Genomic DNA, 25,758 nt, shown 5'->3' on the forward strand with positions numbered 1-25,758 from the left:
CACCCATTTATTTTATTTTTTTACTTATTTAATGCATTTTTATAAAGCGCAGACTTTACCCGAAGGTGTCAGAGCACTGTACAATAGAACCAGTTACGTTACATGAGAGAACTGTTACAAAAATGGAACAAACACAAATAGCAGGCCATAGAATCAAAACAATGCAGGCAAAAGGAACACAATATCAAACACAACAAGCACAGGATGTACAAACAAAAATATAAATATATATGACATAGTTACAATGACTAAAGAACTTCCTGGCGGGGTCTGAGAAGGAGGGAATTAGTTCTGAAAGTGTCTTTGGAATAAAAGAGATTTGAGGTCCGCTTTGAAGATCTGGATGGAGGTGGTGGCACGGAGCGAAGGAGGAAGCGAGTTCCAGATTCTCGCCGCATTACCTGAGAATGATTGTGCCATCAATTTTTCCCTTTTGAAGGAGGGGGGCTCAAGAAGAAACTTTTCCGCATTCCGAGAAGGTCTTGAGCCTCCAGACAATTTCAGTTTATACGCCAGATAGCGAGGGGAGGAAGAGTGCAAAGCTTTGTGGGCGATGCACGCCGTTTTGTAAATAGTTCTAGCCGTGATGGGAAGCCATCGGAGAGAAGACAGGATAGGAGTGATGTGGTCAATTTGTTTGGACCCTGAAACGAAGCGAGTTGCTGAATGAAGGACGGATTTGCCAAAATGTGATGGGTGGAATGTGGATTTAACCTCAGCCACTGGTAATGACATGCTCCATCGTTTTTGAGCCCAGCATGACACTTTGGCCATAGCGATTGCCAGTGTTTGAGACTAATTCAGTCATTGCATCCATCACCTTGCTTTGGATCACGCGTGATGCGTGGCACTTGGCAGGGCGGAAGGTGCACTGCCCATGTCAAAGTGGGGCTGCGGTGAGCGTGCCTCGTACACCGGCGCGAGCCTGAGCCCAATCCAACATGACCGCCCATACGTCATTCCCTAGGCTCCGCCCCGTCCCATCTCTATGTCCACGAGGAAGCTACGGAACCGGAAGTAGGGTGTTGACAGCCTGTCAGAGCCCCTGAGAGCGGGTGTCATCAGTTCTGCTTCCGGGTCAGCGAGGCTCGCCGCTCCCGGTGCTTCCTTCACCCTCCTCCCCGCGGTTGGTGCCAGAGAGGCCCCCCCGCCGGCCCGATGGCGGTGCAGGCCGCGCACCTGGACAGCGACGCCTTCCTGGTGTGTCTGAACCACGCGCTCAGCACCGAGAAGGAGGAGGTCATGGGGCTCTGCATCGGAGAGGTAAGGGGGGAGAGGGGTGCAGGGGGTGGGCTTAGGGGCAGGGAGTGGGGGCTCTGCATCGGAGAGGTAAGGGATGTGGGGGTCACGGGGGGTGGGAGGGTGCTGTGCATGGATGGGGCTCTGCATCGAAGAGGTGAGGCGGGACGTGGCTGCAGAGGTTTCAGATTGCCTATGTGTGAAATGACATTTAACTGCCCCCTGTCACACTTAGAGCGACACTTTATCATGAGAAAAACAACATAATAAGGTGCATGGAACGAGAATAATATCAGAAATTGTACTCAATGAGGAGTTCTACTATCTCGCAACTGGCGTAAAACCCCTGAAATGAAAGGTTATGCTTCCTTTATAATCTACTCTAAATGGCTGCACATTTTTGCTTATTCTGTGTGTAATACACTTTTGAAACAATGCGCATATTCATTGCTTACATTTGCATGCTGGGTCCTCGTAGCACTGTAATACAGAACTAGTGAGCCAAGAAGGACACATTTATGTTAATCTCTGATTACCCACAAAACATAGCAGTGATTGCATTAACCAGTTGAGATTTCATACCATTAACGAGAAAGGCATTTCCCATTATTTTTGTTTACTTTACATGCCTGCAGGCATTATCACGTTTCATTTAAAGTGTGTGATTAATTTGCATGTGCTTGCTCAACCAGACCATGGTGGCATAGTGAGCAAAAGAACGATGGGTAAAAACCAGATCTGTCTGTGTATGAGTGGTTCAAAAGTTTCAGCGCTCCATCCATCATCCTTTTTGTGTTTGCTTTGTTTGCCCTAAGTGGGCAAGGGTATGCCCAGGCATGGGTCCCTTGCCCACTTTACCATTGGATTCAAGCTAACCTGGCGGATGAGGGACGATGCTTGTTTCCAGTCCAGGGGGACCTGGCTTGGCAGTTCAGGCTGGACTGTTTCCATGGGGAGCAGAGTCAAGACTGATTTGCATATGGCTGGGTTTAACCTGGGGTGGCATAGTGAGCATAAGAACAATGGATTAAACCCAGATCTCTTGACTGGGGGTGAGTGATTGAAGCTTCAGCACTCCGTCCATTAACTTGTTGTGTTGCTTAAAGACCAACAAAATGCTTATAGAATGCTATTTGTTTCTGTTTGGTTGTGGGACCGGAGCAGCCCAAGCTAAAGGCTACTTGGGATCTGTGCGGTTTCAAATATGACCACCTACTTAAGAGTGCCTTTAAAGCTGGGCATCCCAATAGCATATGTGTTGCTGACAGCTTGATGTTTACAGCTGCACATAGCTGGAAATTGCCAGACATCATCCATCGTACTTACAACATAAATACAATTTGTCATGTGCATGAACAAATAAATTCCTGGGTGTAGGAAGGTACCTCCTGACTACGGTTGCCCCCAACTTTTTGCCCTGTGTTTTATCTGGTTTTTGACATAGTTGACCTGGGGCCCTGCCAATCAGGACCCCAGGCCTACTGCTCTCTCTCTAAAATGGATTCCATGTACCCTAGGTACATTTCCAATTGGTACTGGGCCACCTTATCAGAACCTGTAACTCAGGGCATAGGTGTACCTAGGGCCTACCAGGGGCTGAAGCATGTATTATGTCACCCCTGGCTGGCCTCCTAAATTTGACACAACTGGCTGCATGACAGCTGGGGCAAAGTCGTGTAATCACCCTTTGCTGTAGATATAGTATACCTATATCTAACCCTAAGAATGGACACACAGATTCCTATCAGTCACTCCTATGGCAGGCCTTAACAATCCTGAAGGCAGAGTGCTTGGAATCGTGTGAGATGGTGCTCTGGCATGAGCTGAGCCTGTCTGCAGCTTGCGGAACCAAGTCCTAATAGCTGTTCCATGATATCGCATACCATATACTCTTAAGTGCATTATAATCCTCGCAGTTAAATGCTATCTTTGGTATTGCTTTATCAAAACATGTCGAGTAAGGTGTCATACGAATTGGAATACTAACCCCTCGCCAATTCTGGCGACGGGGTTAGCATTCCACCCTTCTAGAGGGACACGACATGTATGTAACTGTGAACCCCGGTTAAAGTTAAACGAAGCCTCAGCTCCACAAAATGGATGCTGCCACCACAGACACGAGTCTGACCCCCTGCAGCTGGGAGTCCTTCCAGCGAGTGGAGCCTGGACAAAGGGTTTCCTGTCCGGGGCGGTGCTAGCACCATCCCAGACAGGGTTTTGTGTATCCTGGGTAGGCAGGGCTTTACAGGAAGGTGACTGCTGAGTGGCACCCCGGTGCTCACTACGCATAGGCCGGTCAGAACCAGTTCCAGGGGCACACCAGCCCCTGGCTTGGGGGAAGTCCGGCATGGGAGAGGGGTGTAACCACCCCCTCCTAGTCCCACCCATAGGCAGGACCTAGTCACCGGGTCAGCCCCCTTTTTTAGTATAAAGATAGGAGCGGGCCCCCTGTTCAAATTAGAACATCTTTGGAATCAAGACACGACTTTCTTCGAAAGGACTTCAAGATTTCTTCTTCAAGATTCTCCCTTGTGGCTAAGGAGTAGTCACCCTGCATCCGCAGGCACCATCCTAAGAACACTGCGGTCTGCTGCAAGTCCTTCCTCCGGAATCCGACGACCCAGCTCGACGAGACCCGGCTTCCCTGGCACCTCCTGACCTCTACTCGCCTCTACAGCAAAGCTGAGAACTGTGAGTGCGACGAGACCTCGAGGGACTGACGATCGCCAAGACTGCACGACTTCTTTGCAACAAGCCCACCGAGTCTTCCACTGGTGAGTGCTTTGGGGTCCGAGAAGCCCCAACCTTGAGCAGCTCCAGCACCGAAGATCAGCCCTCCAGCATCTCCACGATCTGCGTGGGGCCCTTCTGCTTTTGCCTGCTCACCGCGTTGTTTGGCTACTAGCCGGCTGGCTTGTGGCCTTCTTAACGACGCCCGACGACATCACTGCTGCTGGTCTGGTTGCTCCAGACTGGCCCTTGTTTCCTTCTTCAAGAGAGGCACCCCGGACCCTCCTGGTCCACTCCAGACGCCATTTTGAGTCCACCGCCTGGGCTTGAATTTGCCAAGGCTTTGTTGCCCAATCCTGGGTCCAGCGACGCCGACAGCTTCATCCATCGTGGGACAGCTCGCTCCTCCATCCTGGTCGCCGGCAACGCCTCCTGGTCCGTGAGATCTGCGTGCACAGCGTCACCCGCTCACCTAGTCGAGGTGACAACCATCCGGTGCCCTCCTGGTGCCACCTGACTACTGGCTAGTAGTCACGAACTTGGTCCCCTCTGCTTTCAGGTGTCTTCTATCATCGATCCAGGCTTGGATCCATCGAACTTTCTTCACTGGTCGCCTGCCAGCAACTTCTTTCTTCCAGGCTCCTGGTCCGTCTACGAGGATTCCCGACGTCTTTTGAGACCTATGCAGCTGCAGCCCCTGGGCTAGGTAACTTCGGCATTTCGGTGCCCCAGCATAGCCTCACTATCCAAGGGTCAGAATCCACTTTCATTTTCCTCCTACCAGGTCGGGTTCGCCCGAGAACACTAACTTTCTGAAAACTAGCTACCATAGACTTTGTCCCGCATCACGCGTGAGAGTGCACACTCTGCACCCGAGTCCCCTAGGCCTCCTAGAAGTAATCTGAAGATTCTATAGTCAAGACCTAGCGATTCCAAAGCCTATTAGTACTGTACTTACCTGCTAGTAATTTCGCATTCCACTTTCAGAGTATATGGTTTTCCGTGCCCCTCGGGCATTTGTATATACTGTGCTAACTTAAGTATTTTCGTAAGAGTTTTGTTTTGTGCTTAGTACCCTGTCCTCATAAAGAGTACAGAGCTGTTGTGATTTTAATAAATACACTGTTTATTTTCATAACACTTGTGTGGTGTCCTTTCACTGGGTGTTCAAGGGGTACATGTGTGGTATAACAGCTGGCTTAACACGCCCTCTCGAGTCTTTAGCCTTAGACTGCTCGTATCCATGCTACTAGGATAGCTGGTCTATAAGGTTGTCTTACAACCAATCATCAATAAGGGCTGTTTGGACTGATACAAAGTGCTCACTAGAATAGTGAACATTATATATCAGGCCAACTTCTCACACTGGGCTAGTCGAAATTAATGGTGCGCACTAACTTGTACTGCGTCCTACTATTATTAAGCAAATTATACAAAAGTCAACTGAAATTAACCATGCAGAACCTGTAGACTGAGTGCATGGATGACTCACCTGACTTCTGCCAGTAAACAAGTGCTTGGTGAGTGTAACTACTAGTCTCAGCGCTTCAACAAATTGGTTTCTCGAGCTGCGTCTTGGGGCTGAACTCTTCACTTGACGGTGCACAGGTTGCAACAGGCTACAGTTAAAAGGGTGTGCCTTAGCGGATGTTGGAGACTCGCAAGCAGCATCTGTTTTCACTTAGAAGTGCTCTATTCTGGCTTAATGGCCGGTACTGGCACTTTTATTATTGTGTGCTCTTCGCCCAGCTGCCATTTGTGCCGACCATAACACCCACTCCTTAACTAAAACAAGCATTTGCAATGCAATAGGTCTCGCATTAGGAAAGTTTGAGCTATTGGTATTGTATATGACACATTTTTTATTTATGTTTTGATTTTTGAAAATAGCGAAATTATTAGCTTTATTTACAATGCCAATAGTTATAACTTTCGCAAATGTGACACCTATAGCATTTGTAATGCAATATGTTTTGTATTTACGTGACTTACATGTATTGATATTACAAATGACAATGGTTTAATTTTTTAAAATAATTAATACTTAAATAAAAGTGTTTGGTGTGTATGCGGTGGTGGTGGACGCGGTGGTGGTGGACGCGGTGGTGGTGGACGCGGTGGTGGTGGACGCGGTGGTGGATGAGGTGGTGGATGTGGGGGGAAGTAGGGGGGGTGCGCGCATGCGTGTCTTCCTGCCTGCGTGTGCTATGCGTGCGTAAATAATGCTAACAGCGAGCATGTAATTCAAAAGCCTGATTTACAGATAATGGTCACAGCAAGCGTGTTCATTCAAAGCCAGCCTCAGGAAAACAAAACTAATGAAAAGCGAAACTGACACTGCACACACAGCAAGCAGCGCGCTCCCGCTGTGAAATCTGACAATGAACAGGCGCGCGTCTGACTGCTGTCCACATTCCCAAATACGGGTAACATTAGTTGTCTTGCTGACAGCATTCAATGCTTTCGCATTGAATGCTAGGTCAGCTCGACCTAAAAAACCACTTACTGAAACAACAGAAAATTAGTTTCTGCAGGCAGGGAAAGACACAGCACAGTAATAAAGGGGATCTCTCTGGCATCGTCCTGTGTCGTCCTCCACAGTATTTGCCCCGATCACAACCTGCCGTTTCCAGGCAGCCTGATGTACACAATCGCATGGCATGACTTTGAAGGGCGGGCTCGGCACAACCTCTCCCTACTGCGCATGATGCTGCATCTCTGCTGTTTGCATCAAATGCCTACAGCTCCGAGCTCAGCTGGGCCCATAAAAAAATTAGCATTAAAAATGCAATTGGTCTCTCCTTTTAAGTTAAAGCCATTTGCTTTGCTATACTATACCATTAGCAAAGCAAATGGCTTTAATTTAATCAAAGGCGCGACCTATTGCATTTTCAAAGCTTGTTTATTATGTGGTATGTTGACACTGACGGCAGGTAGTTACAGCATTAATGAGTCTATCAGGAGGGCCGCCATGTTGGGACAGTGGGGCAAGCAAACTTGTGGCATATGTAAACAAAATATTTTAAAGGTGCCTAGAAAGTGATTCATTTTTTTTTTGTTGTAAATAATTTTTATTGCAGATCCAAACACAGAATGTCATTTTTTTTTTTGTTTTAAATAATTTTTATTGCAGATCCAAACACAGAATATGTCAATCACATAAGTATCATCAGTGTGAAATCCTCCCTCTCGGTCCGAGGTCCCCAACAGATATACACAGCCGTTCAGCCCACAACCCGGAGGTCGGGCGGCGTATGCACAAAACGGTGCAATCTTCACAATCGGTGGGCCTTGTACAGCGCATGTGGGAGGTTCCATTGTCTGCTTTTATGTTTTCAATCCTACCCCCCCCGTAGTGCCTACAACTAAACAACTCAACTACACTACTGGTGAGGGAATCCCTCCCCCCTCTCTCTTACCCCTCCCTCCCCACTGGGTGTCACCAATCGTTCACGGTCAGAAGTCAGGTTTGTATGACTGCAATCAGATGGACCTAGTTATCTACTGTGCATGTGTGACTGGTGGTGGTGCTGGTGCCCCCTGGCCATTAGTGGCCTCAGTCGGCTCATCCCGTTCATCCTCCTCTTCATCTAGTGTGCTATCACGTAGTGCCTGTACCAAGAGTTCCCATTCCATAGCCGCCTCCAGGGCCCGCTCGTTCTCGCTTCTACGCGCCAACTGATACCTTAGTGTGCTCTCGCTCGACGCCCATTTCAGAAACTCTGCGAGCCACCTTCGATGAGTCGGGCTCGTTTTCGATTTCCACCCTCTCGTCAATTCCCGTTTGGCTAATAAGAGGCCCATATCAATGAACCTGCTCGACATCTTGTTTTTGGGTGTGTGCGGAAACCAGGGGAGAACGCTGACAGCTGTGGTATACTGAAGATCTCTGTCTGCGGCTTCATTCAAGGTGTCGCCGACGTCTCTCCAGTAATCGTGTAGGTGGGGGCACTCCCTGAGCATGTGAGTCAGATCCTCCCCCCCATACCCCCCCCCCCCCTAACGCATTGCAGCGTGGGCAAGCGGCTTCCTCTGCTCCAAAATATTTCTGAATGTTGCCCGGGGTAAGGTAGGCCCTGTGGAGAATATAGAAATGAATGAGCTGGAAACGCGCATTTCTCGTGCTCTTCCTAGCCCGACCCACCAGTTGTGTCCACGTGGTGTCCGGGATCTCCATCTGTAAATCTGATTCCCATTTGACTTTCAGAGCAGTCAGCGGTTGCAGCATTTCCCTCGGCATTCTCGAATATAAGCACGTAACCGCCTTATAGGTGCCTGCCGACATCATTGTGTATTGGCAGGCCTGGGCCGTCGGAGGCTCTGCGAGCCCCATACCCCAGTGTTCCTGTATGGCTCGCACTACCGCCACGTGCAATAAATAGTCACCCCGCGGAAGGTCAAAGCGTTCTTGTAGCGTCCGATATGGGACCAATGCGCCGTCCTCGAACAAGTCACCCACCATCTGTAGTCCCGCGTCTTCCCAGCCCTGCAGGCGGGACCAGTCTCCCCCGTGTGGGAGCGCCGTCACCATGCCGAGGGGGATCTCAGGCGCATATGGGTATTTAATCCCCGCTCGCCTCGTCGAGCGATTCCAGCACAGGCGGAGCGTTCTCTCCTCCAAGGACAGGTCTCTCAGTGGCAACCTCTGTCGCAGGGCAATGAAGGCAAGCACATGCCGAGGGATGCCGCTGTCTTGGTCCTGCTCGGGGCCGCGGTACGCTCTCGCAATATCTTGCGTTAGGGTCTGAAGCTGGGCAGCTAAGTAGTAGAGCTCAAAATCTGGGACGGCCAGGCCTCCCTCGTCCTTCGGGCGGATCAGCGTGGACAGTGCCACTCTCCGCCTGCCCGCGCCCCACAAAAAGGAGATGATCAATGAGCGCAGCTGCCGAAAAATCGCGGCCGGGACCCAAACGGGCAAGGTCCGGAAATAATACAGTAATCGGGGCAATGCTATCATCTTAAGCAGTGATATACGGCCCGTCATCGAGAGCGGGAGAGTAGCCCAGAAGGACATATTGCCCTTTAAGGCCCGGATACAGCGTCCGACGTTCCCTCCTAGCATGTCTGCCTCTTCATGGTAGATATGTACCCCTAGGTATTCCAAGCAGCTGGGCTCCCACCTAAGTAAAGGCCGGAGGAAGGGCTGGGTCTCGTGCTTAAGGAGGGGAAACAGGCAGGTCTTGGCCCAGTTAACCCTCAGACCAGAGAGTTCCCCAAAGTGCGCAAGGAGTCTTTCCGCCCCCGACAGTGCTTCATCAGCGTCCTCCAAGAAGAGGAGGAGGTCGTCAGCGTATAGCGATATAAAATGGCGGGCCCCGTTGTGGGCCAGGCCCTCAAAGTAGGTGCCCCCCCCTAGCCATTGCCGCCAAAGGTTCCATCGCTAAGGCAAACAGTAGAAGAGACAGCGCGCAACCCTGTCTGGTGCCACGAAGCACTTCGAATTGGTCCGACACCAGGGTGCCCACTCTTACTCTTGCCTTCGCCTCGGTATATAATACCTTTGTCCATTGTATGTAGCCCTCTCCGAGCCCAAAGCACTGCAGCACCGTATACAGGTACTCCCACTCCAGGCTGTCAAAAGCCTTCTCTATATCCACTGCTAGTACCAAGGGGGCCCTGGCCTTCGGCGGTGGGCTACTCAACAGGCAGGTCAATCTCCTGACATTATGGCTGGTGTTTCGCTTGGGAATGAACCCGGGTTGGTCAGTATGGACCAGGGTTTGCATGTGCTGCAACAGCCTATTTGCCAGGACCGTGCTCAGGATCTTATAGTCAGCGGTCAGCATTGACAGGGGTCGGTAGGACGCTACATCCGTGCTCTCTCTCCGCGGTTTCAATAAGGGGATCATTAATGCTTCCCGCATTGAGCCTGGTAGGCGTCCCTGAAGTTTAGCCTCAGCATAGATAACTTGAAGCCGCGGGCCCAGTTGATCGAGGTAACGTCCTCTCCTTGTCACCAAGATCACTTTTATACAGTTGTTCGTAATAGGCCCTGAAACTATTTAGGATCGCTGATTGCGTGGTATGGACGCCACCATCCCCCCCTGAAATGGCCAGAATCGGGTGGCTGCGCCTGGTGGGGTTGGCAAGCCAGGCCAGCAGTGTCCCTGCCTTGTCCCCTTCAGCGTGCGTTTTTACCAAATACGTATTGTAGTCATAACTGCGAAGGCGTTCTAGTTCTATCGCCACCGCCTCCTTTGCCGCACAGAGGGCACCCTGGAGGTCAGGCCGGTCTGGGCGCATCCGCTCGGTCTCGCGCAGTTTACGTTCCGCTCTGCTCAAGTCATCTAGCAGTGTTTTACGGGCCCCCGCGAATTTCCCGATACAATGCCTGCGGATGACCACCTTAAGGGCGTCCCATTCCGTGGCTCTGGAGTTGGTGGACCCTTCGTTCTCCGTAAAATATTGCTCGATTCTGTCCCCCAGCGCCTCGCGGAACGGTGGGTCATCCAATGTATCCGGTCGGAGCTGCCAGGTCGGGACCTTAGAAATTTCAGTCATCCAGTCCAGCGATAGTAATAGCGGGTTGTGATCCGAAATCGTTCGTGCTGAATATTCGGTGTGGGCTATTGCAGGGAGGACAACCGGCGAGCACAAGAAGGCATCTATACGAACGTGGAGGCCGGAGTGGAATGAATAATCTCGCTCAAGTGGGTGTTGCATGCGCCAAGCAAAGCATCAGTTAATTCCCATTGTCCCTGCCAGTCTAATCTACTTTTCGCTAATCTGCGTACTGGGGATGAGTGTAGTGGAGGGTGCGATCTATCTAAGTCAATATCTATTACAGAGTTAAGGTCCCCCCAACAGAACGGGGCCTGCAAGATAACTAGCCAGTTCCCCCGAGAGGCGCGCAAAGTATGCAGCCTGGTCTACATTGGGTGCATACGCGCTGCAGAGCACTATGTGGTGCCCTCTAAGGGTGCCTTCCACCGCCACAAACCTCCCTTCCGGATCCACCACCTGTCGAGTGGCTTGGAACGGGGTACCCGCTCTTACCCAAATCAAGGCTCCCCTAGCGAAGGCCGAATATGTGGTATTAAACAGATGTCCCCTCCATCTACGTTGCAGTGCTATTCCCTCCTGCTTAGTCAGGTGAGTCTCCTGCAGCAGCGCTATGTGTACCCCCCTGCGGACTAGATAGGCATGAATCTTGTGCCGTCTGGCCATGGTGTGCAGCCCCCTCACATTCCAGGTCACACATTTTATCATTCCTGTATTAGTCATTATCCCATGAAGTATGGTACAACTCTTCGAGTCCGTATCCCCGATCACTCATGATGACACAATCCCACCCCCCGCAACTACAATCCCTCTCCCCCGTCCCGCAACTGTGCCCCTGGCTACCCCAACCGCCTCGGGCTCCCCACCCTCCCCCAGAACAGGACCTAACTGTGCTAGAGTCGCTCCCATCCAAACCATGTGCGGGCAACCGTGCCATCCTTCCCACCTAGTCCGCAGTCTGCACTACGGAGGCCTTATGGGCCCTAAGAGGCGCGAGTTGGCTACGGGTATGTGAACCTCGGTCCCCTACCCCCGCCCTCCAAAGAGAAACATTACTCACAACATTATCGTCCAAGATCTGCCTGCTCCGGCCATTAGGGCAGTCAAAATCCAGCAATCAGGGTTGGTCTTGGGTCGGCAGATAGAAAGTGATTCATTATACACACGAACGTGGCTCTTTTGAAAACAATACATGCAGAAAGTACCACACGCATATAGTTTTTGCTTAGTGTCTACAGCAGAACAAGCATTTGCAATGCAATAGGTCTCGCATTAGGAAAGTTTGAGGTATTGGTATTGTAAATGACAATTTTTTATTTGTGTTGGTTTTGAAAATGGCGAAATTAATAGTTTTGTCATTTACAATTCCAATAGTTTTAACTTTCGCAAACGTGACACCTATAGCATTTGTAATGCAGTATGTGTTGTATTTACATGACTTCGATGTATTATTTTACAAATAACAATGGCTTTTATTTTTTTAATAAATAATACTTAAATAAAAGTTATTGTAATTTATAATGGCAATTGCTTAAACTTTTGTAAATAACTTTTTGGGAAGATTATGTTCAGTGTATTTTATTGTGATGAAAATCCAAGACCAGAAGTGAAATATTAACATCTTTTTGTGACATTTGTAATAAAGCTTCAAACATTGAGAGAACATATTTGAGCCAGTTGTTGTTGAATGGTTGCACAGATTGGTGCGGAGTGGTGGTGGTGGTGGTGCGGAGTGGTGGTGGTGGTGGTGCGGAGTGGTGGTGGTGGTGGTGCGGAGTGGTGGTGGTGGTGGTGCGGAGTGGTGGTGGTGGTGGTGCGGAGTGGTGGTGCGGAGTGGTGGTGGTGGTGCGGAGTGGTGGTGGTGGTGCGGAGTGGTGGTGGTGGTGCGGAGTGGTGGTGGTGGTGCGGAGTGGTGGTGGTGGTGCGGCGGAGTGGTGGTGGTGCGGAGTGGTGGTGGTGCGGAGTGGTGGTGGTGCGGAGTGGTGGTGGTGGTGGTGGTGCGGAGTGGTGGTGGTGGTGGTGGTGGTGGTGCGGAGTGGTGGTGGTGGTGGTGCGGAGTGGTGGTGGTGGTGGTGGTGGTGCGGAGTGGTGGTGGTGGTGCGGAGTGGTGGTGGTGGTGGTGGTGGTGCATGGTGGTGCGGAGTGGTGGTGGTGGTGCTGCTGCTGCATGATGTGGTGGTGGTGGTGGTGCTGCTGCTGCATGATGTGGTGGTGGTGGTGCTGCTGCTGCATGATGTGGTGGTGGTGGTGGTGGTGGTGCTGCTGCTGCATGATGTGGTGGTGGTGGTGGTGGTGGTGCTGCTGCTGCATGATGTGGTGGTGGTGGTGGTGGTGCTGCTGCTGCAGCATGATGTGGTGGTGGTGGTGGTGGTGCTGCTGCTGCATGATGTGGTGGTGGTGGTGGTGCTGCTGCTGCATGATGTGGTGGTGGTGGTGGTGCTGCTGCTGCATGATGTGGTGGTGGTGGTGGTGCTGCTGCTGCATGATGTGGTGGTGGTGGTGGTGCTGCTGCATGATGATGTGGTGGTGGTGGTGCTGCTGCTGCATGATGTGGTGGTGGTGGTGGTGGTGCTGCTGCATGATGTGGTGGTGGTGGTGCTGCTGCATGATGTGGTGGTGGTGGTGCTGCTGCTGCTGCATGATGTGGTGGTGGTGGTGCTGCTGCTGCTGCATGATGATGTGGTGGTGGTGGTGCTGCTGCTGCATGATGATGTGGTGGTGGTGCTGCAGCTGCTGCTGTTTGATGTGGTGGTGGTGCTGCTGCTGTTTGATGTCGTGGTGGTGGTGCTGCTGCTGCATGATGTGGTGGTGGTGGTGGTGCTGCTGCTGCTGCTGCATGATGTGGTGGTGGTGCTGCTGCTGCTGCTGCTGCATGATGTGGTGGTGGTGGTGGTGCTGCTGCTGCTGCTGCTGCATGATGTGGTGGTGGTGGTGGTGCTGCTGCTGCTGCTGCTGCATGATGTGGTGGTGGTGGTGGTGCTGCTGCTGCTGCTGCATGATGTGGTGGTGGTGCTGCTGCTGCTGCATGATGTGGTGGTGGTGGTGCTGCTGCTGCATGATGTGGTGGTGGTGGTGGTGCTGTTGCTGCTGCATGATGTGGTGGTGGTGGTGGTGGTGCTGCTGCATGATGTGGTGGTGGTGGTGGTGCTGCTGCATGATGTGGTGGTGCTGCTGCTGCATGATGTGGTGGTGGTGGTGCTGCTGCTGCTGCATGATGTGGTGGTGCTGCTGCTGCTGCATGATGTGGTGGTGCTGCTGCTGCTGCATGATGTGGTGGTGCTGCTGCTGCTGCATGATGTGGTGGTGCTGCTGCTGCTGCATGATGTGGTGATGTGGTGGTGGGGTGGCGCTGCTGAGTGATAATGTGGTGGCGCTGAGTGGTGGCACTGAGGTGATGCAGAGGGCACAAAAAACGAGTCTAACAGAGGGCATAAGGGCACAAAAACGAGTCTAACAGAGGGCATAAGGGCACTAAAACGAGGGAATAACGAGACTAACAGAGGGCGGAAGGGCACAAAAAACGAGTCTAACAGAGGGCATAAAGATTCCACTATCCAATCATTTTCTTCCATAGCTCACCCTACCTTAACGTAGGGAGTTTAGGTAAAGCTAAATATCGTAAGACAATGGTTTTTGCAGGTGTTCGCGCCAAACCACATCACTATCTAACGACTCCCCTAGCACACCAAGTTACAGACCACAAACCACCAGCAAATAGGTTCTTCACTGCCAACCAAGAAACACCGACAACTAGCAGAAGTGGCATAAACAAAGCAATTACACATGATATTTGAGCCGAGACAATGCAAATGCAGAGGAACCCGGTACATAGCTGAGATGCCATAAAGATTGTGCATGGACTGTTAATCTGGATTACCCAGTGCATCCACGATTTGAGCAACACATTAGGATCATTCAAGTATGCCAAGATGGCAAATGAACTGCAAGCACAGGCAAAGAACAAAGCGGAGGGAGGGGGGGGAGAAGAAGCGTTTTACCATCTTAAATACGGTGGCCAAACACCACCACAGAAACAATACTAGGGTTAATTTATTCGACCGTCTGATAAGAAAGTCACACGCCTGTGCCAAATAGAACACCATGGATGGGACCAAGCTTTAGGACACTTCATGAACTGGTGCGAATAGACGAGTATTGTTGAAAAGCCCCTTACACCGTGTAGATGAATAAAGCTATTAAACACCGCTAGGTAAAAAACAAAAACAAATGGCTGCTAGGTGACAAAGACTCGTTATTGTCTTTCGCCAGCGGTAATAGGTAGATTAACTAATATGTGCCGACATCCAGGATTACGTAAAAGATATTGTGTGGTTAAAAAAAAACAACAAAAAAAAACCCACAAAACTTACGTTAAGGGACAAATGGGAAGTGGGGAAAGTAAAAAAAAAATAAATACATATATACTCAGCATTTTTAGAGATTTCTGTAAGAATAGTTTGTTTCCCGCCTTGATTTGCAACGACTGCAAGCACGTACGTGTATAATTAGATTGCACCATATTCTAACACACACAGTACAAAGCACTATTTGAGGGAATTTACCTTCAGTTTTTACGCCGTGGTTTTAAAAAGTGCTCATAACCGCTTTAAAGAACAGAAAACAACAGTGGACCATTACTCAACAAGCAGGTTTCTGAGTGAAATAGGGGCGGGCGAGAGCAGCCGGCTTACCTGGAGTCGGTGCGCTGAAGCGAGGCACAGGCACTGGGTCACCTCTGTACCGGAAGTGAACAGATGATCGGGGGGAGGAGAAATGTGAGACACTGCCTGGCAGCCGTGAAAGTGAAAGTATGGCCGGCCATGGGGAGGTTATGACGGAATCTACTGGAAGCACAAATGGGCAGAGGAATAAGAGCTACACGAGTGCAAGATAGTGCCGAAAATTACCAGATTACTGCAAAAAACAAGGGAAAAACGAGTAACAGCGGGCAGAAGGGCACAAAAAACTAGTCTAACCGGGGGCATAAAGGCACAATAAAATAACAAGCATTGGTGCCGCGCGGCTGTAAAAGTGACGCTGCGCGGCTGTAAAAGAAGCTGGCATTGCTGTGGGGGGGGGGCGGGAGCGCATTGTCGGGGGAGCAGCAGCCTTTGATGAGCGAGTGGGAGGGAATGCATCTGAGATACTCAAGCACGCGCTGGGGAAGCGTCGCGCTTGAGTACCTCACATGCATTGGGGACAATCCTCGCTGGTTTCAAGAGCTGTTTTGCCCACTATAATCTCGCAGAACAACGCATGCGCGTTGGTTCAGCAAGACCTAAAAATAACTCCAAACAGTACCAGACTAGCAACGCAACCTGAACAGCAACACAGCCAGGGTCTGCCTGGCAACATTGAAATGGTCTAACAAGCAACACAGCCACTGTTTGCCCATCGTCCTAGCGAGAGGCTGAACAGCAACCCCGATGAGCCTGCCACTTCAAACTCTCCCACCATCTGCAAATTAAAAAAAAGAACCGCGTAACAACAAAGTAGCTAATAAAAAGACAATACAAAATAGCATGCAAACATACAATGCATTCCACAGACAAACACATGCAATTGTTTTTAAAAAAAAGTGCAGCAAGCAAATAATAAATCTACTGTGTCACACCACCGGAAAGAGATCCAGTCCTGCCGGGCCTGGATAAAAGGAGACCGGGTGGAAACAAACAGCGATTGACATGCCTTCAGTGCAATCCTTGCACTGACTTTGGCATCATTCGTGACACAAAACGACACGCACAAATCAAAACGTAAGGCGAAGCTGGGACGAGGCATCTGGAATCGTATCGATTCCAAGAAGCCTCATATGACGAGAGCAGCACATGCGCTGCTTACTTCAGGCCGAGATCTAAAAATACAGAAGGGGGCGGGTCCACGCAAGGTTAGATCTAGTGCATTGTGTTTGTTTAAGCTGTGGGGGTGAAGTCATGGTTGTAAGCCAGAGGGTCAGCCATATTTCCACAGCTAGCAACACCTTCAAATGCGCCCCTTCCTTCGCTCCCATGGGCGCTAGGAGGGTCCTGACAAACACCGCTTATTAAAATGAGTCTAACAAACTCAGACTCAAACTGTGTCCATCGTAGCCAGCCATTGCGTCCTCCTGACGTTACTATGCTTCATGGTGTGTTAGCACACTAGTAGCAGCTTGACTTGAAAAATCAAAAATTATATAGGTCTAGTAACTTCAAAAATCTACTCTACCTAACTGTAATGCACTTGACCTCTGTGAGCAAATGTGACAAGTTAACAAGATTTAAAGACATTTTTATTGCTCATTCACTTTGTGAGCAATGAAGATGCCTTTAAATCTTGCTGTCTTGTCACATTTGCTCTGCTATCATAGACAGAGATCAAAAGCCAGTCTGTCATCCTACTCACCAGAAAGGGATGGGGGAGGGAGCTCTGGGGAGGTGAGGAGGGAGCGGGCTCTGGAGAGGTGAGGCAGGAGGAGGCTCTGCATGGACAGATGAGGAGGTAGGGGGCTCTGGAGGGATGAGGGGGCTCTGGAGACATGATCAAGTTCTGCATAGGACAGGTGAGGAGGGAGGCGACTCTGCGGAGGCGAGGAGGGAGGTGAGTTTAGGAGGTGACTTAGAGGCTAGGGCTAGAAAGGGTGTTTAGAAAGGGGAGGGGTGGAGATCTTAGGTGAGCAGTGGAATGCAACACAATTGGTCCCAACAGGAATAATTTTTCTTTAGCACCCAAACGAAGGAAATTTTTGCTGACCGACATTTAAAGACTTAAAACATTTTTGGGGATGACCCACTTAAAAAAGGCGAAAAGTATTATATAAACCTTTATCATAAGTTAAATAATTCATACATGCTTATGCAGATACTTTACATGAAATGAAGATTATTGCTTGCTTTAGGTTTAGGTTTCGAGATGTATAGAGTGGAAGAGGTGTGGCGCCGCGGCCAGGTCGACGGACGCTGGGGCTCACTGTTCGATCCCCGGCTTCGGCGGCAGGGGTCTGCCCCAGCACCATGCGACTCTGGGCAATAGCTCGCTTAATATTTCCAACGGCGCTGAGATAGCCCTTCAAGGGTGATTTGTGCGCTATACAAGTACTGGATTTACATTTAGAGCGCATGGCTTTCCGCAGGCATCTCAGGGCTTCAAAATAAAATGTTCACAGAACATGTGCAACTTTAAAAACAATGTTTTGCAAATCTATTGAGTGATTTTAGATACTATTTCTGTGAGGCATCATTTAGTAAAACCGGTTTGTTACATGCCTATATTAAAAAGAATAGAAAAAAAGATTTAAAAAAGGAGCCTCAGCTTAAAACAATATGGATACCTTATTTAGAGGCCCTGTTCTTAAAGTCATAAAAATGCACCTGCAGGTGTGTCCTTGCTTTGTGGCAGATTCAGGACTTTAAATAATTTAGAATTATTTACAGATATAGGCCTGCAAGCCTTACTCCTTGAAAACATCTGTGAATTCCATTTTTACATGATCAAATATACGTGCTATGCTTGCTGATGTAAAAATCTGCAGCACAAATGCAAATGCACTTTTGCTAAGACTTTTTTTTTTTCCTTCTATTGCCCTTGTCTGGAGCAAATTCCCAATATTTTAGTCTGTAGAAAGAGATTGAATACAGGTTGGTGAATACCCTGTAATATGGAAGTGTGGGTGTGTACGGACTCTCAGGACTTCCTGTCTACTTCCAGCTCATGAGTAGATTTGCAGAAAGGTAGTGAAATAGAGCTCTGTTATCCCTTTCATAACCAAAGAAGCTTTTATCGGAGCCCATATATAACGAGAACGTGGATATATTTGCACACATCCCTGCATAGCACCAAAATGAGGGGATTTTGCAGAAGGACAACTAGATGTAGACAGCCTCCCTGTCACATGGGCTGAGATGTGTGTAGTCTGAGGTGTAGTTCTTCATCTTAATGCTTGACTTTGCTACGGTGTAGACAACCACACTATGGGCGATGGTGTCTTCTGTGTTTGGTGTCTATGCATCATCCCTGGGGTACAGACATTGCCACCAGTAGTATCTGGGGTGTAGACAGACTCAACCCCCCTCAATAGATAGTGACATTAGTATGTGATAGCCACAGTGTATGTATCCTCCATGGCGTAATTGTGGTGTATGTGGTGTTGACATCCTTTGGGCTTCAGTAGTTGGGAGCATCAATCTTTTGAGCCACAAGAATACCCCCCGCCTCCCCATACCAATAAAACCGTCACAGAAAGTATTTTAATTGCTTCTTACAATAAAAATCTAAGTGGAAAGAGATAATTGGTGACATGTTGTTCTTTTCCCCAGGTTGACACCTGTCGAATTGTCCATATCCATTCGGTCATTATCCTCCGCCGCTCGGATAAGAGAAAGGATCGGGTGGAAATCTCTCCGGAGCAGCTGTCGGCTGCATCCACCGAAGCAGAAATATCCTTTCTCTGAAAAATGTTGCCCTGTTTAATAATCTGTGCTTAGGTTTCATCTCCACCAGTTAGTGGTGCTCAAACTGTTGTTAAAGTGACCTTTTCTCCCGTGCAAGAGTTTTGACCATTCACTAGCAAGTTTAAAGAAACTATGCAGTGCTTCATTCACGCTGCCACAAGATAGTTGGTTTTCCCATTTCCTCCATGGGCTTTTTACTTTAAATTCCGTTAAATGATCAGTACTTATTTATTTTATTTATAAAGTTTTATATAGCGCGAACTAGATCCCATAGGATATCAGAGCGCTTTACATTAGGAAGGAAAGGAAGGACAATGCAAATACATCAACAGGTAGGGATAAACCAAGCATGATCACAGATTACACGACAAATGCCACAAGGTCATATTAAACAATTGTACAAGGGTAGGGAAGGAGGGGCATAATATGTCATAAATGTAGTAGTAAATGATGGTACAATGGGAGTAGGAAGAAAATCATCGGGGAGGAGAGCCTAGCCCACTTACGGAAGGGATTTATTCATAAGAAATCTTTTGACTTCAATTTGAACACCGTTGTTACGGAGATTCTGCGAACTTCCGGTGGTAGGGAGCTCCATATCTTTGGGGCAGCGCCTGCGAAGGCTCTGTGACAAGTTTTTTAATCAGGATAAGTGGTTTCGGGACGAAAGTAGTGGCACTTCTTGAGGCTCTTACACCACAGGATAGTTCAAGCTTTTGCCCCAGGTACCTGGGAGTTTTGAAGTGGATGGCTTTGTGCGTCATAATGGCAATCTTTAACTGAATTTGTGCTTCGTAGGGGAGCCAATTTAGTGATTTTAGGACTGTCGATATGTGCTCATTGCGGTTGGAGCCTGTAACCAGTCTAGCAGCAGCAGTACTGCTGTGGCACCGTCGGCTCTCATTCTCCCGAGACCCCAAAGAGATAGGAAGAGACGAGGACTCTCCCAATCGGTTGCTGTGCTATTTGTTACTGGACGGTTGTACTGAGATAGTGCCAGATCGCAAGTATACTTGTGCCTTCCCTTATACAGATAGAAAATAGAACCTCGCCGTTCAGGAGGAGTCGGCGACATGATGCAGTTGAGACAGGCCAAATCATACAGGTGTGAGAGTTGGAGAGAGTCAGAAGAGCAGTGTCTATTTGGATTTTATCTACCAATTTGAATAAAGAATGTTTAATACATTGTACCGTCCCCACTAAATGCAGTTTAATCTTGGTGGTAAAAAGGTTAACCTGCTCTGCTCAGGTGTCAAAAGTAAAGCGCAGTGAGTTAATGGGTGGCGACTATTAACTAACTTATTTCTGTGTGGTTATGCTTTCAGTTCCCGATTGTCTCTGCAGTCCTCTCTCGGCTGCTTCATTTTATTCCACAGTTGCCAATCGTCTGTCAGTACTTTGGCAAAATTTACTATCCACTCGACAGCCCCCAACAAGTCCTCTTACAGCCCTACCCTAAAAGCTTCTTGATCTCGGCCCATGTATCTCCTTTCTTCGCAGTCTCCCACTATCCACCTTGTTAGGGTCTGCCCTATTTCCACAGCACACATATCAAACCCATCTCTTGGTCCTTCTCCCCACCATGAAATCTAGACTGACAATTCGTCATCAAAATCTTTTCCACCAATTCCAACCCATTTTCTATGTTGACACCCAAGGCTAAGTCTTAATGAATCCTGTTTCAGCTCATTAAACATCTTCTCATTTATCTACGACCCTTAAGGAAAATATTTTTTTTTTCTAGAAAACCTTTTTATCAAAACCCGCTCCAGTCAGCCAATGTTCTCCAAAGATATTTATAGTATAGATTGTAGCATCATCCGATAAACAGTAACGCTATTACCTGCAGCAAGGGAAACCCCAAAAATGTGATGAGGGAAAACTCAAGAGTTTCACTTTGAAACTCATTAATTCTGTGATGCCAGTAGTTTTAGTATTTGGGCGCGGGGTAGTTTAGCACCGAGGGAAGCCTCTTAACCAAAAAAGCCCTGGAAATGTCAAACTTCTCCTTAAATTGCTGATATGTCTTACATTTCTGAGAGGGAAAGATCCATGTTCCACAGGTAAGACTTGCACTTTTCCATATGAAAATGGCTACCCTTCTTGTATGGGAGTGCCTATCCTAATGGAGACCAGCCTGTGGAAAGCTTGACTTTCTGAAGTTGATGAAGAGTCAATGTGGTCTCCACATGGTTACTTGGTCACATTTACCTACATGTAGGGGCCTGTTTTTATCCAAAGACGTGTGGCATTGCAAGATAGTCAGACTCTTGCCCTTCGCCGTTTACCCCCAGGTTTTTCTGTCACAGGACAGTGTGAGCTGTGAAGTGCTTACCAGCAGGACCTGTATATGTGGATGGGTAGATGGCTGTGAGTAGTGTTGAGTGTAGCTATCTGTGTATCACTGCTACCATGACTTTACACCATTAGAAGACTTGGGTCCTCTCCCTTCATTCCTTTTTCTCTCTAGAAGACCTGATGGGATTGGGCAGGTGAACCTTCACTAATGCCTCACCGCGCAACCTGTTTAGGCTCAGTAGGACTTCTCTTATGTCTTTAGATTCTCACTTAGGGGTGTTGCATTCCAACAGCTCCACGCCCAGGACATATTGTTTGGTGTCAAGGACAACACATTTTCATGTTTTTTTTGTCCTTGGGACAAGTAGATTCAACCCCCTGCAGCACAAACATTTTCGCTTTCAGTTTCATTAACACATTATGGAACAGGGTAGGGCACTGTCTGAAGTTAAAGTAATATTTGTGTCCATGTGTTAATTAGACATGTCAGTACAGGGTGTAGTGCAGATACTGCTTAGCATTTCTCATCCGGCACACATACATAGGTATTATTACTTTAGGCCTGAAACAAATGCTAGACTCTCTGGAAAATGTTGTAAACCCTTTACTGTCTCACAGATTAGCTGAAATGACGGGCCGTCCCATGAGGGTTGTGGGATGGTATCACTCCCATCCACACATCACTGTTTGGCCGTCCCATGTTGGTAAGTAATGGTAATAGTATTGCTCACATCCGAAGTACTCGATAGGTAAGTCACTTTGTAAGCTGCATGTTTGTCACAGAACCTCAAGGCTATCGTTAGGGATTTCATTAATAGGACGTCAGTAACAATCCAATACATGTACTTTCGAGAGGCATCTAGTACTAGGGCTGCTCATTTAGCTTAATTAACAGTTACCAGTTGGCTATGCCCCATCCCCCTGCCTCTCCATACCAATATTGCTACGCCTCATCTATTGCTGACTTCATTATACCTCCACAATCCAAATAACAAAATGGAGAGTGGGGTGACTGTGGCTATAGTAGGTAACAGAGAATTCTTGCAACGAATTGTAGGTGCCTTAAGTCCTGCAGCCACTGAACTTTCCGGCTAATTGCTGGTGTCACACTTGTCAAAAATTCCACTATTTTCTGCATCATTTTGCAGATTTAACTAAAAAATATTGTTTTTTAGATCAAACTGATCAAAGATTACTAAAAGAAAAGGGGCACACTTGGTCCAACACCGTGGCAGAAACTTGGCAGTAGTCAACAGATTACATTTCAGTTGTTGATTTCTCTGTTCAGGTGTTAAAGAAATACTAATGAGGTGAAACGGTTCCCCAGAGTGTTTTAATAATTCCAGTAAGTAGACTGTGGAAGGGCTCCTCAATGAAAAAAGAAATCTATTTAAATGTAATTGTAACAGTGGAAATTAGGATTCGTTTTTTGTCATAAAAATATTTTGGAACGCTTGTGCACATTTTTACTACAGCAGAGACACTGTTCTCAGAGCCGGAGGTACTTCTACATGTGGACAAGGAGTAAACCCAAAAGTGAGAAGGATTGCTAATGAGCTGTGTTCCAGCAGTTGTCCAACCTGAGGCAGGTTCGAGAGACACATACTACACCGAGGGTGAACCCGCCGGCAGAAAGCTGCATGTAGGCCCCTGCGGGATCCTTGTGGCCCCAGGCATGCAAGAGGGAGCACAAAGTGTGGCTAAGATGTGCAGCATGTCCTCCCTCAAGGCTTTGAACTTCTGTGTTGTCACCGAACCCCGAAAATCAAGGTACATTATACCAGACTTTTAATTGGCTCTTCAGGAGTTAATGGGAGAGACTGGGTGGCACGTTCAACCCTCATATCTGCTCTGGAGATTCTAAATGGTGGGAAGGGACGATCCTGCTGGATTGCTTGTGTTTCTTCTTTGACTTATTTGAAGACTCCAACTATGATGAAGACCTGCCTCAGATAAGACTTTGGGAACAATAGCTTCCTTTTGGCTTTGGTCACGACCCAGAGCCTTGCAGTGATATGTGACATAAAGCTCCGCTTCACAGTTCTGTTTAGCCTTATGGGTTATCTGGATGCAGTCATCTGAGGCCAAGGAGTTTTGCTCCAGCCCAAGGCACCAGAGGCATACCTGGTGGCGATCTGTCATAGACATCTGTTTACCACAGACAAAGACTGTTGTTTTAGGAGGGGGAACTTTCCCTTGCACACAGGTCAACTTTTGTGAATTAAATTAAAGCTAGTGTCCTCATCTGAAGTCACGTACACAAAGGAACTCCTGTCCGTGCGCATGGGTGGTGCTCTTATGCAGCTCTGTTCATCACTTCTGGAGCGGAACGACGAGGCAGAGCCATTTGGCATCACTTACAGGCACACAGGAGTACTGGTTTTGAGTTTTTCAGATCTCACTCTGACACATAGAGTGTTCACAAGGTGAATAACTGGCGGTTAGAAGTATCTATCAGAATAATGAATGTTCCTTAGCTTCCTTCCCTGCAAGAGAAAATCACTATTTTTATATGAATAACCTTTTCAGTGGAATATGGTGAATTTGCATACCTTTCTTTCTTGATTAACCTTCGTATTATACAGAGTAGAAGAGCCGAGTACTCGAGGGAGGCTGCTACCGCAGCAGGTGTTTGCCTTTCGCTGGGAACACTTCTTTCATGACTCTTCCAATAATGGCAGTTTGAGATTTCAATGAGGTATGCAGTGCTCCCTTCTCCCTAAGAAACTTGTTACAATGTGTAATCTTATTCATCTATGTGTGATCTTATTCCTCCATCCTTACTCTATGTATAATGGTATGTTCCTCCATTGTTTCCCCCCTTTTTATCTCAATATGGTATCTTCCACCGTTCTTTGGAGGCTACATTAGAATGTTCCGGTTGGACAGTTGCTGGGCTGATAGTGGAGAGAGGAGTCTGATAATAAAGAGTTGATCTTACCTGATGAAGTTACGGTCTTTTTATCACTGGCGACGATCTGTGGAAGGGGACAGATGTATCCGGCTCCTCCCCTTTTCCTATGCTACTCCACCAGCTCTTCGTAAAGGTATTGTCTCTCCTTTATTGGCACTCTGTGAGGACTTCGAGTGACCTGCTTCGTCTCAGCTGTATCTACCACCGAGATATTCTTGTAAGAGGCTACTTTGGTGCATCAGGGGGTTGTCAGCGTTTTTCATAAATTATTTTCATTGCGGCAAGTGTGAGCATTGAAAGCTGGTGACAGACTCTGCCGCTGTACTTTCACTTATCTTCTATTCTTTTCTGTTGCTGACTTGTGAATAGACCTTGTCTTGCCGATTTTCTCTGTGACATTACCTTTGGCTGGATTTTTTCTCAAGTCACACGCGCCTCTCCTATCATGCGCCTCTAGACTTTGGTATATACCTCTTCTAGAACAGTCGCAGCATTCTCTACGCTTTGTACGCCACCTTCCTCGTCGGCGCTGTGGTGATTCTTCCAGGGGCAGCGCTCACCTCCAGACGTGCCTTCACACACGCTTCAGATTTATGGCGCTGAGGTGACTGCTCCTGGAGTGCCGAGGCACCGGTCTCTTCAGGCCTGTGGCGCTCCTCTTCAGTGCACTTCGGACTTACTTCTTCCTCAGTGTTGAGGTATTTTTTGAGATGCTGCACACTTTCCTCGGGTGCACCATTGTCTCTGGTGCCATACTTTCATTAGCACTCCTGTTTCCCCTCATGACCTCCGCCTCCAGTTCCGGAAAGGGCATTGTGAGGTTTATGGAGCGGATCTTGGCTGAACCCTCCCTTGTCATTTCAGGGCCTTTGTTCTTTCAGTTAGCATCCAAGAAATTTCAGCCTGTCTCTGCTGCGTGTATCTTCCGGTTAGACACACACCTTTATGCTGATTTACACAGTGAATTGCATGTCATTAGGTTGCACACACTCTTTGTTACCCTCATATAGGATCCATACCCCACACCCCCTCATGCACCATCCGGCATGCCTCAAAAGATCTCCGACAAACTGACCCTTCGGGGAACCCGTTGGGTATTGCAGAGGTGGTCCCAACGAGGAGCAATGCCCGATGATGAAGCATGACACCTCCTGGGGTGTGTGAGGGCAACAAGAGGCAAGATATGTTCTTTCCCTTGTCTGATGGGACCGTCCCGCCTAGAACTTCTGTTTCTTTCTTTCCTATTTTTGTAGGGATGTGGATGACTAACTGCATCCAGCCCCTGGAACAGTGTCCTTCTGTTTGTTTTGATATAATATCAGGGAGCATGGACACTGGACCATTAATAGCTCCCAGGCCCCCCCTCTTTTGTTGATATGTCATTAGGTTGAGACACGCACCAACTGGAGCAATATTCACCATTATTAAAACTATTTAGTGTGTCAATTCATAAATGTGTAATGCACAACTTCGTGTGACATACACACCTTAGTAAACCTTTCAAAAGCATTTCTGAGTGTCTTAGTGACACACATACTCTCAATCATTTCAATGTGTCAAATCGTATTTGCATTGATTTCAACGGTGATAGGCACACCTTTATATTTGAGCATCTTTTATAAAGTGGCTCTGTCCATATTCTGTGCG

General features: G+C 48.2%; 1 protein-coding gene across 1 annotated transcript in view; it reads left to right on the forward strand.

Annotated features, from left to right (window-relative positions):
- Window positions 1-1,043: 1,043 nt before the first annotated feature.
- Window positions 1,044-25,758, forward strand: part of BRCC3 (BRCA1/BRCA2-containing complex subunit 3) — a 101,773-nt gene continuing 77,058 nt past the window's right edge. Inside the window, exons 1-3 of the mRNA XM_086942243.1 lie at window positions 1,044-1,263; window positions 18,765-18,884; window positions 21,814-21,901. Coding sequence (XP_086798369.1) covers window positions 1,159-1,263; window positions 18,765-18,884; window positions 21,814-21,901 — 313 coding nt within the window. The 5' untranslated portion in view covers window positions 1,044-1,158. The remainder of the gene's footprint in view (window positions 1,264-18,764; window positions 18,885-21,813; window positions 21,902-25,758) is intronic.

The sequence above is a fragment of the Lissotriton vulgaris genome, chromosome 10 (genome assembly GCF_964263255.1).
Source record: "Lissotriton vulgaris chromosome 10, aLisVul1.2, whole genome shotgun sequence".
In the NCBI taxonomy this organism is placed as follows: domain Eukaryota; kingdom Metazoa; phylum Chordata; class Amphibia; order Caudata; family Salamandridae; genus Lissotriton; species Lissotriton vulgaris.